General features: G+C 33.9%; 1 protein-coding gene across 3 annotated transcripts in view; it reads left to right on the top strand.

The window, feature by feature from the left end:
- EPB41L5 (erythrocyte membrane protein band 4.1 like 5) overlaps positions 1 to 12,395 on the top strand; it is a gene marked incomplete at both ends in the record, with an annotated part of 90,604 nt that overhangs the window by 15,725 nt on the left and 62,484 nt on the right. For all 3 annotated transcript variants that reach the window (XM_084240729.1, XM_084240728.1, XM_084240730.1), the window contains 8 exons: positions 2,037 to 2,079; positions 3,027 to 3,105; positions 4,087 to 4,131; positions 4,299 to 4,351; positions 5,903 to 6,023; positions 6,156 to 6,243; positions 7,846 to 7,934; positions 10,459 to 10,528. In XM_084240729.1, the coding sequence (XP_084096855.1) occupies positions 2,037 to 2,079; positions 3,027 to 3,105; positions 4,087 to 4,131; positions 4,299 to 4,351; positions 5,903 to 6,023; positions 6,156 to 6,243; positions 7,846 to 7,934; positions 10,459 to 10,528 (588 nt within the window). The remainder of the gene's footprint in view (positions 1 to 2,036; positions 2,080 to 3,026; positions 3,106 to 4,086; positions 4,132 to 4,298; positions 4,352 to 5,902; positions 6,024 to 6,155; positions 6,244 to 7,845; positions 7,935 to 10,458; positions 10,529 to 12,395) is intronic.

The following is a 12,395-nucleotide window of genomic DNA, read 5'->3' as shown; positions in this document are numbered from 1 at the left end:
GATACTGTGATTGATTCAGAAAGTTTTATATAACTTGTTCTAATAAAAGATAATGCTTGGTGAAATCATCCATCTCTTAAACTTTTTGTCATTTGTTTACTCAATTTTTGAACATTCTCATAACTCCTGTCAAGTACTTGTTTGATCATTTCAGTATCTAGATTGTTTGTGGGTCCATTTCAATTATCTTTTTTTTCCAACTTGCTTTTAGTATGTTCCTGCCTCTTGGTATGCCTATCAATTATTTTATTGGATGTTACATACATATTTAATTTTTTAAGCATCCTGGTTATGTGCTTTCTTTCTTTTTAATTGTTGCATGGTGTTCTAACTTATTGATATACGTAGGTAGGTGGGTAGGTAGATAGTCTTAACTTTCTCAGTAATTCCTTGTAGGTAAATCTTCACACAGCCGTATGATTTCTAGTTACAGAGTTGCTGGATCAAAAACAGTTACTTTTTTTAAAGCATAGTAAAATTACCTCCAGGAAAGGTTGTGCTTGGTTTATGATCATTACAGTGTGTGATTCTCCCTTTATTGCCTGCGTGGGGCTGTGCAGGTTCATTCATTGTGGTATAATAGACAAAACCTGTGGATAGGGCAAATCTCAGACCCACATTTGTGGAAATGAGGAGAAAACAATCTGAAAACTAGGTTTATCTCATACCTATCTAGATTGGCATCATGCAGCAGTCGGTAATTTAGCACAGGTGAATGGGATTTTTGGATATTGGGGTGCTGGGGTTTATTATGATAGGTGGGCTGTTTGCCATCCTTGGTTGAAATCTTTTCCACTAATAGATTTAAATGTGTTCTGCCTACTGGATGGTCTAGTGTTCTGTTGGAAGAATATGTAAAACTGAGCATTTGATAGATTAAAATATGCTTAAAAGTAGATGTCCAGCTACATTTATTGAAAGATGAGGGATGACTGAGTTACCTGAAAACTCTAAATCCAGCAAAAATATTATACAAAAATTTTCTGAATGTTTACTAAGAATCTTGTTTCAGTGTGCAGAAGTACTTTGCTGGCACACTGGTGGTTTTGTGATTTTCACTTTTTGGATCTTGAGAGGATGAAAAGAAGAGGAGAGGCAAATAATTGGCAAGAAAAGCAAATGGTTACAAGGTTGTTAACAATGCAGCCTTGTTTATGCACTCTTGGCTTGTCTGGAGTTTTGAAACTGGATTCCTTAGCTCTCTGAGCTAGTTAGCACAAGAGCCCTTCTTTCCCTACGATGCTTGGAATTGTAAGCATGCCGTAGAGAACATGGTCATGTATATCTTAGTTGGCTGAGTGTATCCTGTCACTGTTAAGACTTGGAGTAAAGGGATAATAATGAGAATGGCTTATCAGTGAGTGTCTCTGGAATTGATTCTTAAGTTTGTGTCATTGCACATTTCAGAGTGAAGAGGTTACAAGGCTCAAAAGGCCATTACTCTTGAAAACAGAAGTCTGCTAGTCACAATGCTAACATTTTTATTTTTTTTGTAAGGCAAAGGAGCAAAGCTGCTTTTTTTATAGATAGGGGACTTGATTATGAGAGATCTAATGCTGTTGGCTGTTCTAGTGGTATGTAGGCTACTTCTGAGTAGTGTCTATTTTGTAATGTTTAAATGACATTGTTATTTCACCTAATTTTTGACTGTGATCTGTCAGTAAAGCTTGCATTTTTAGTACAAGAATGAACCAAGATAAGGATACTTTCCTTCTAATTTTAACAGTTTTGAAATAGTTAATTGGGGGTGAGGGTAGTAAAAAATACTAAGGGTAAGATATGGTCCTTGTCACCAAGGGAGCAGAGGAACTGTTCTTAGAAGTCACATTAACTAGTTTTAGGTCTGTTTTTGCTCATGTTTTATAACTTACTGTGGCTTTTGGGCAGATAACCCCCTCCCCCATTTTCATGCTCACTTTTGTTTTTCTCATGAAATGATGTTTATCGTCAGAAACATGCTGAAAATTGACTTTAATAATTAAAATGTTAAGTTCTGTCATCTACTTAATGACTGGATTTTTTTTTTCTGTTTTCAGCATTGGTTGGATGGTACAAAGAGCATCAAAAAGCAAGTAAAAAGTACGTGTTGAAAAAAACAAATTATATGTAATTATGTATTAGAAACTCTGATTCATAATAGTAAAGACATAGAAATCATGTTTCAGATGAATATCTTTGCATATCTACTTTCTAAAACTAATTTTAATCTGATATACTAACTCTTCCATTCTCCTGTCCCTCCTCCCCAAGGTATAAAGAGTTGATTGATGGTAATCTAAATTCAAGTGACATGCATTTTGTTTCCAGGAGAAAAGCTTGCAAAGAATGAGTTTCTGTTACATGCTTAACTTTTATTTAATAATCACTTATGTTGGAATTGTCCTGTTTGGCAATCTGCCCTGCTCTAAGAAATAAGGAGTTTGGAAACTTTAAGTTTGTAACTTTTTAAATTAAGAATAATGAAATTAAACAATTCACATAAACTGTCAGTATTATTCCTAGAAGTAGTCAGGGAGAAAATAAGGGTTTCTAATCCATAATCCAGTTTATCCTTTCTAATAACAGACTTCAGGGTACCTTGCTTTTACAAAATAATGGGGCCATTGAGAAGACAGAGGTTGGTGAATTTGAAAGTGTGTGGGAGGATTTGCCATGAGCAATTAATAATGTAAACATCCTGTGCTCCCAAGAAATACAGCTGGGTAGGCTTTTAGGGCTGATGGATTGCAGTCAGAATATTTTTATTTGATGTCTTGAACTGTTAGGTTAATCCAGAGATGCTACTCTTGACAGGACAGATGACTGTGATACTACTATATTGTGGTTGTACTTTTCAAAAGTCTACTGATTTGTCATTTTGTGATAGTTTTAATTAAGACTACAGTGTAACCTGAAGTAGTGCTACAATAACCTGTTATTTTCTGTTCCTAATTAAATAGACTTTTGACAAATTTACTGGCTGAAAATTCTTAACTATTTAAATAGTTATATAAAAAAATAACAGCTTTTTTTTTTCTTTATGGTAGTTGGTTCACCCTATTGTCTGCATCTCCGAGTTAAATTTTATTCCTCAGAACCAAATAATCTTCGTGAAGAGCTTACCCGGTAAGACCATTACCTAGAATTGCATAGGAGTAAAAAGCTCGATCAGACTTGGTAAAGATACTGGAAATTGTCTTCATAATTCTTTCCAGCTTACAGGTAGCTAACGAATTTTTTTTTTTTTTTTGCTATGATAACAAGACCACAGAAAATAGAATTTTATTTTGGGAGACTGTTTTTAAAAAATATATGACTCTTGCCCTGTATCAGTTTTCAGGATAAAGAGTTGGTTTCCTATTATCATCAACTAGTGATTTCTTCAGGTATCATTGTCAACTCATACACTTTAAATAGGACTGATGGGTTTGAATACATTGCATTGTTATATTTACTTATGTTTAAAATGATTTCTCTTTGGCCACTGAGAATTTTGATTCAGTTTGCCTCCTGACTTTCTTTACACATTGAAATGTTTAATTAAATAGTCTGAATAGTTTGGTTTGAATAATTTTCAATAAATATTAAGTACATTATGTACACTTTCTTTTTTAATTGAGGTAATACTGGTTTACAACTCTGTTTTTTGGTTGTACAATTTCTAACTTATTTTTATTTGTCCTGCCTCCTTTGTATTTATTCGGTGACTCTCTGTTACAACTCTGTGATTCGTATACACATACTATTTATTTGGTCTTCCTGAACTCTGCCACTGCGTTACAGATACTTTTTATAGTTAGCTATATTCCTTCCATATGAGGTGGGTATTTTGATAAGAGGGTAAAAAATCAGACCCAGTGTGCCCTCAATCATTTGCTTTAAACTTAAGGTTGCTATACTGTGCTCTGCATCTTGCTATAGTGAACCCTGGGGACATTCTACCATCCTCCTTACTAACTCCCTCCCCCCCCTGTTACTTTTTCCTTTATGGACTTCATTATGGTTAACATTCTATAATTGGAATGTTTCTCCTCCAATTAAAAGGGTAGGATTATTTTTCACATTAGATTGTACACTGTTTAAATTTATCCCTCTTATTTTTCTTAGATACTTATTTGTTCTTCAGTTAAAACAAGATATTCTCAGTGGAAAGTAAGTATCATTTAAGGTAAAATGCAATTTCTTGAATTTTTGAAAATGCTTTTGAAAAATAAAATCTTAATTATGTAAAAAATGGTCAACATAAAATGTGTATTATTTCTATTTATCTTAAAGGTTGTGGAGTTGACTTGTCTAACACATTTGTGTTTTGGTCTCAGATTAGAGTGTCCCATTGATACAGCAGTTCAGTTGGCAGCTTATAATCTGCAAGGTAAGCAGGTCTTATGTTGACTCTAGACTAAAACAGAATTCTTTTTTGTTTTGAGTTAAAAAAATTCAGAAGACTCAGAGTAATGTTCAAGAAAAGTAACAGTACTGTTTTTGTATAAACTTGTATTATTGTCTTACTTTGACTTTGATTTGTTTTAGAATGTTTACTTGTTTTACGTCCCTTTGGCTTTGTATGTTCCCATTCCATCAATAATGTTTTCAAACAAAAACAGTCTACCTGATAATTCAGTAAATATTATTGCACTCTCAGCTGCTTTTTATCCTTAAAAAGAATGCAGTGATGCATAAATTACTACTGTGGCCTCATGGTTTGCTTTTAGTCTTACTCTTAGAAATGACTCCATGAAAGAAATACTTGTATTTTAAGTTCCTGATATTTTCTTAAGAATTAAAAAAAAGCTTTCCAATAAATAAGATTAATGAAAATCTTTTATACCTTGTTGCTCCAATCAAATACTGTTAAACTTCGATACTTTCTTACAGAAATGTTATTTCCTAACATTCTAGGAAAGCTTTCATTTCAGTCCTTTTCCACAAAAGAGAGCTATTCTAATTAGAGTATCTGTATATACTATGATAAAAGTATAATTTCGAGATTATCACGACATTAATAATTTTATACTTGTTAAGTGATTCTGTATTTACTTCCAGTCCCTTTGAGATTTGTAGTATATATTTGCTATTGTATAACTAAAGACACTAACTTATATGTTTTATGGTAAGCCTAATAATTTTTATACAAGAGAAAAGATTAATATGACTCCTATGCAAGAATGACACACAAATTTGTGAAGCATTCTATTAAAAAAAAGGAATGATTACTGTTTTTTAATATTAAGATAGTTTTTTCTTTCAAAGCTAGTTTTTTTGGTCAAAATGGAAATTTTTGATTTTTAAAAATGAATAAAATATCCTTTTAAGGAAAAAATTTCTAAAGTATAGAAAATTAGAATCCCTGTTTCTCTTCTTCAAACCAACAGTTCAGCAATACCATAGTTGATTACATAAATGTTTGGGCATTCTCCAGTGCCTTTCTGCTGCCTTTCTGTCCCAAATATGTTTTCACTAATTGTTCTTTCATTTATTTCTTTGGGATTAATAATTTTAAATTCTAGGAGGACAGAGGATTTGTCTTACAGTGATATGTTCTGTGCATAGTCTCAACATTTCTATCTACTCAGTTTTTAAAGATTGCTGTGTACTGTTTATTTAATGTATGATCAAAAGGTATTTTCCTATGGAAGTCTAGAAAGATTTTCAGGAGCTAAACATTTTGAGTTATCAATAAATAAAGAATGACATATAATTGAATATGCACAAATATGTGCTTTGTGTGCATAGACATATCAAGCGTATGTTTGAGCTTGCTTTTTTTGGGAATGGTCTGGATATTATAAATTCCTGGTCATTTAAGAAAGCAATCTTTCTAATCTTGTTAGCAACTTTTATTAATAAAGTAAACATTGAGGAAGGATTTAGCAGAAAATAAACTTAGTAACAAAATGTAACTTTGTGAAACTTACATTTGTAGCTGAACTTGGTGACTATGATCTTGCTGAGCATAGTCCTGAACTTGTATCTGAGTTCAGGTTTGTGCCCCTTCAGACTGAAGATATGGAGTTGGCTATTTTTGAGAAATGGAAGGAATACAGGTACTTGACATTTGATCACTTTTTTCTTCAATATCATCACGACAGTGATTTCATATTTGTTTTTTTTCCCTATAGTTGGTATAGCATTAATTAATGCTTATTATTTTTAAAATGATATGTTTCAAATTTCAGAGGTCAGACACCAGCACAAGCTGAAACCAATTATCTAAATAAAGCCAAATGGCTTGAAATGTATGGAGTTGATATGCATGTAGTCAAGGTAAGCATTGTGTTGTGATAGTTTTTGTTTTTGTTTTTTTTTAAAGATTTATTTATTTATACAAGCACTGGGTACAGTCAGAAGCACAGAAGGGTAAGAGAATTCACCAGAGCCAGAGCAGGGAGCAGAACAGGCAGAAGGACCAAAGTGCACTGCAGAGGGGAGCAGCAGGTGGCAGGAGAGGTCTGCGCACCATGTGGGACCCTTGCCTGGTGGCCAGGGATCGAACTGGCACTGCAGAGGCTGCAGGCAGCTTCACAACCCAGCGTTCAACCACTGCACCACCGGGAAGGCCCTGTGTTGTGATAATTTTAAACAGTTTTATTCCTTCAAGACTGGAATTTTTCAGTGTAAGAGTGGGCATAGAGCTTGCATAGGCTAACACTGGTACATTGTTTTTTGGTGTTTGGTTTTTTTTTTTTTTTTTTTTTTAAAGATTTTTTTATTCATTTTATTTTTGCATACAAGACTTAGAGTGTAGGCCAGAAATGTGTGTGTGTGGGAGGGTGGGGGGCTGGTGGTGAGAGGATTTACCAGAGACAGTGGGGAGCAGAACAGGCAGATCTACTGAAATACACTGCTGAGGGGAGCAGCGGGCATGACAGGAGAGGTCTACCTCACCATGTGGGTTAGTTCCCTGGCCGGGAAATGAACTCATGCTGCAATGGCCGGTAATAGCTTGATAGTGCTAACTTTAATACCTGTGCCATCAGGGAGGCCCCTAGCACTGGATCCTTTGGATCTGTGGTTATAAAGTTAAGATTAAATACCGAATGATAAGAACTTCATGTAAAAGTTCACTATAAGAAAGGAAACAAAATCCACCCAAAAATATAGTAACTTTTTTTTTTTAAGATTTATTTTGTTTATATAAGAACCGGGGTACAGGCCAGATGTGTGGGAGGGAGAGAGGATTCACCAGAGCCAGAGCGGGGAACGGAACAGGCAGACTGATGAAATACACTGCTGAGGAGAGCAGTGGGCGAGACAGGAGAGGTCTGCTCACCGTGTGGGTTGCTCCGAGGCCGGCAGGGATTGAACCTGCACAGCAGAGACTGCCAGCAGCTTCACAGCGCTGTGCTCAACTGCCTGGGCCACCAGGGAGGACCCCAAAATATAGTAACTTTTAAGCTATTTTTACTTTTTTGGAATTATTTTTAATTTTTTCACTTCATAGCCACATCACTTAAACTAAGTAGTCTCTGAAGAAACTAAAATAATTTAGGAAGCAACATTGAAGATTCAGAGTTTGCAAGGATTTTGATAAGTGATTTATTTCTAGCTAATATAGCTAAATTTTCACAGAAAGGCAGTCTTTTTCAAAATTTGTGATTTAAGTGGAGATTGGAGTATGGAAAGAATCTGGAAAGAGCTTTCTTCATAGTGGGACTATAGCTACTATTTTCAGTGAAGATATACCTTAAAACTATAATTTTCCTGAGAATGTTATTTTGAGGACTTCTGTTGAAAACACATTGCATATTAATATTATCTGTGTGTAATGAGTATCATTCAGTGTGACAATAAAATTAACAGTTGTGTGAAAGTGTGAAACCTGTTTTATATAAATAAAGCTAACACATTTTGCTCTTCCCAAATTAGGCTAGAGATGGGAATGACTATAGCTTGGGACTAACCCCAACAGGAGTTCTTGTTTTTGAAGGAGAAACCAAAATTGGCTTATTTTTTTGGTAAGCAAAGTTAATGTCAAAAGTACTCACTGTGGTTTTGCTTTTTCAGCAAGTAAGAACATTTATGTCAAGTTGACACATAAAATAGCTTGGAAATCAAATAATTCTGAAAAACTTGTAATGAGAAGCAGCTGTCTCCTGTCATACTCCGACCGATCTTTAATCCCACTTTCCAGAGGCAGTTTTAAAAAGTCTTCTATCCATAGATTCCATTAACTTTAAGGAATGTCAAAATTATGTGTCTTAATATAAATATTCTACATGTGTATATTAAATGTCCACATGGACACACTGTCTTGTTATATGGTTATAATCACTATTTTTAGTATTTCTAATATTTCTTGTTCCACAATCTCTTTACATTATATTCCCTTGTAGAGTAAGAGGAAGACAATGTTAGTACTTTTACCCCTCCTTTTAAGTTGTACTTTTTGTGTCCCAGTTTCCACTGTATATACTTTGAAATTATATTTGCATTTTATTTTAATGTCAAGATAGACATTACTTGCATTTCATAACCACTAAGTTCTTCAGGTTTTGTCTAATTGGTTCTAAACCCCAAAATCAGGAAATGTATCGAAATGATCCCTGTATATTGGCTCCTATGTTGTTTTCTTTTTATAGCACTCTAGGACTGTTAGCTCAAAGTCTACCCACACCAAACTCTTACACATTCAATTGCATAGCCCAATGAGTATATTTTCAGGCATTTGGAACCTGACTGTTTTGAATATCCCACAAGTTGCACCCATTAACTGTTAGCAATAAATGTGACAAATCCTGTAGCTATATAAGGCCTCTCTGCCTTTTGGAAATCTCTGACCCAGAGACTTCCCCCTTGCCACTGAATGTCATCACCTGAACAGACCTACCCCCTTTTCTCAAATTTCTCAAAGAGGGCTTTCCTGGGATCTTCAGAGAGTTCCCTTGTCCTATTCACCCTCAAGGGCCTGTGCCATTGTCCCTCTCAAGGACTTTTCCCTGTAAAATCTCTCAATAAAGCTCCTTATACAATACTGCTAGCTCATGGTCCTGTCTTTTTCTTGATCATCCTGGAAATTCTTGAAATCACAATTGGAATTACAGTTTTCTTCTGTGTAGTCTTTTGTTTTTCCTAGAGTTCTTGGCTCCCCTCTCCTGTCCTCCACCTTCACATACTCCACACATTCCTTTAAGTTGCTTGCCTTGTCTTTAAGTTACTTAAGATTCTCAAAGGTTGCATTAAATGATTCTTCTGTTTCTATTGAACTCTTTGCTCTTCATGCTATTCTTCAGCTTTCATCTTGGAACCCACTTTTCCTGGGTTTTTTGAACCAAGATTTTTCTCTTTCTGTGCTTTTGTTTTTCCAATACATGTCCTCACGTAATTACCTAAGAAAAGAGTGTAGAAGAGAAATTACTTGAACCCTTGAATGCCGTGAAATGGTTAATCTGCACTCATGTTTCCTTGCTAATTGGAGTTTCTTGATGGAGTTCTGATTGAAAGTATTTCCCTTCAGAAAGTTGAAAAGAGTATTTATTTTTACATTTAGATGTTCCCTGCTAGGGACTCTGAGAGGCTTGGTGGAACACCTTTCTAATTGTTTATTGAATGCGAAGGGAGCTGGGGTATTTATCCAGTCCATGAGTGTAAATTCCCTAACACATCCAGTTTGCCCTGTAGGCAGTTAGAACATGCTTCGTGGCCAGAGAAAGTTCTATGCAGATAAAAGTATTTTTGATTCCACCTTATAAAGTTGTGGGTATCACTTGTATTATGACCCGAAATTAGAAGAGTACTCTGCACTTAGTATTAAGTATTTAATGGTTAAATAAGTGGTAGCTCCTGCCCTCCACCTCCACTGTTTATACTTATTTACTTCTTGTTGTTTTAGTAAAGTCTTGTAAACAAGTTATGTTGCCCATCTTTTTTTATGTTATATTTAAAAATTAGTGGGAGTGGAATTGCTTTGTTTGGCATTTGCAATTAATAAAAAGTACAGCGTTCAGATATGCTAAGTTGTATAGAATGTTCATATAGGTAGGAGATAGTGTTGCAAAGTGGGCCATAAAGTGAGGTTTAAATTAAAAAAAAAAATAAAATTTAAAGGCTGTATTTCCTCAAACCACAATTGAAGGCCCTACTCAATAATTTGTTTTCTTTTATGCCTTTTGAAAATATGTGTAGTCTTTCCTGTGCTGCTGCTTTAATACTAGGCTTGGAGAATCTCTTAACACAAAACTATGGCATATGGGGGAAATAAAAATGTAAGAATTTCTTCTCTTTATTTTTTCCTTAACATTTTTAATGTCTGATATACATGCAGTGTCATTTTTGCCAGAGGTAATTGCTTTTGAAATATCTGTTCTGTTAACTATATGTTAAGTTGGAGGCTTTTTTGATGGGCTGTGAAGGTTATGTATCCTCTTAACCAGTTTATAATTCACAAATTAAGTGATAAATATGCTTGAAGTAATAACAAAGGTTTTCTTAATTTAGAGTACATGTATTTCAAATATGACTGCTATTCTCATTTTATTATAGGCCCAAGATAACCAGATTGGATTTTAAGAAAAATAAATTAACCCTGGTGGTTGTAGAAGATGATGATCAGGTAGGTATTCTATCTCATTTCTTACTTAACAGCGACTATGTTAAGTTTAACTTAAGTCTCTAATAAAGGAGCAATTTACCCATGGTTTTATAGAGTCATAGAATAGAAACTTAGTATAATTAATAATTAATTTCCTACTTCAGATCACACCATCCTAATAATTTGGTTTTCTGCTCTTAAAATTAAGGAACATAGCATAAAAGAATATTCTTGTTTCATCATTTATGTCTGATGTATATAAAAATTTGCATTTAAATGACTGTCTTTTTAGCACCTGAACAGAAAGATAAATCAAAAGATCTACCTAATAATATTCTTTAATAACATCTTTAAACTAAGGATTAACTTTTTTTCAGTTAAATCTAGTTTCTAAGTGATACACAAAAAACATGGATGCCTCTTACATGCTTTCTGCTAAGTGAAACCAGCCAGATTCAAAAAGACTTACTGTATTATTCCATTTATATAACATTCTGGGAAGGTAGACCTGTAGGAATGGAGAGTAGGTCAATGATTGATTGGAATTAGAGGCAGTGAGGGAGCTTAACTAAAAGAAACAGCACAAGAAATTTTGGGGGATGAGAGCATTATTCTGTGTCTTGATTTTTGGTGGTGATTACATGGCTATGTAGTTGTCAAAATTTACAGGCCCAAGCAAAAAATAATAAATAAAAAAATCTGCTTGTAAATAATAATATTGAAAAAGTACATGTATATATAGATAAAAGCAAGTTGGACAAATGTTGAAAAATTTTATATATACAGCGACAAATGAGAAGACTAGAAAGAAGATTCAGAAAATTAGATGAAATGGTAAAAAGTTTTGTAAGTTTTAAGTTTTATTATTGAGATACATGTCGAGGATTGTCCTATCACACAGCTTGGAAGAAAATCAGAGATAAAAATAGAGCATTAGAAAAGAATCTCTGGATAGCACAGGGGATGATCATTATATCATCACCAAATGAGTTGAAAATGATTCAGAGGCAAACTTCACATTTAAAACAACTTATTTTACTTTTTATCATGTAAGTATATGTGTTTACATTTAATGATATTTGTATCTCAGTGTAACGGCAGTCTTTTAAGAAGAATAATGTATAATTCTGTGTTATAAGAAATTATGTATGGTCATAATTTAACTGGTGACATTTCCTGTTGGGCTGTAAAATAATTGTGCATCTTAGAATTGATGGCATTTTAGATTGACTAATAGAGCATTAGCTTATAGGATTTTTTTTTGAAGTTATTTTACACATATATACGAGCAAATGTATATATCATTTCATTTTTGAATGGAAGCTGTTGTGCTTATACACTGTTCTCTCTTCATCCTTTTTTGACTTTATAGTTTGGAGTCTTTCCATATCAGTATATAAAGTGTTTCTTCGTGCTTAAACTAAAACTGTATACTTTTCTATTGTATGAATATACTGTAATTGATATAATCAATTCTCAATTTATATTCACTATATATACAATAATCTGAACATTGGCAGGTATCTAGCTATTATCATTTCCTTTGGGTGAATTTGCTGGGTCAAATGATTAAGGGCATTTGTCCTAGATCTAGGAGACACTATCAAATTGCATTGTTATCAGCACAGAAATCTGTTTTCTCAGGGTGTTTAGCACATTTTCATCTGAAATATGAGAAGTGGAATTTAACTGTAGGTTTAAGTTTCCTTTCTGTTATTATGCATGATATTGAACACCTTTTCATGCATTTTAGTTTTTATTTGTTTCTTTTTCTCCAAACTGCGTACTCATAATCCTTTGCCCCTTTTTCTTTTGGATTGTTGGTCTTTTTTCTTAGAGGTTTACTCTTTGTCAGAGTAACTGTAGACATTGCATCTAATAGTTGTTT

This window comes from Talpa europaea (genome assembly GCF_964194135.1).
Source record: "Talpa europaea genome assembly, chromosome: 1".
Classification (NCBI taxonomy): Eukaryota; Metazoa; Chordata; class Mammalia; order Eulipotyphla; family Talpidae; genus Talpa; species Talpa europaea.
Note: the sequence above shows the minus strand (reverse complement) of the source record. Positions and strands in the feature narration are given on the sequence as shown.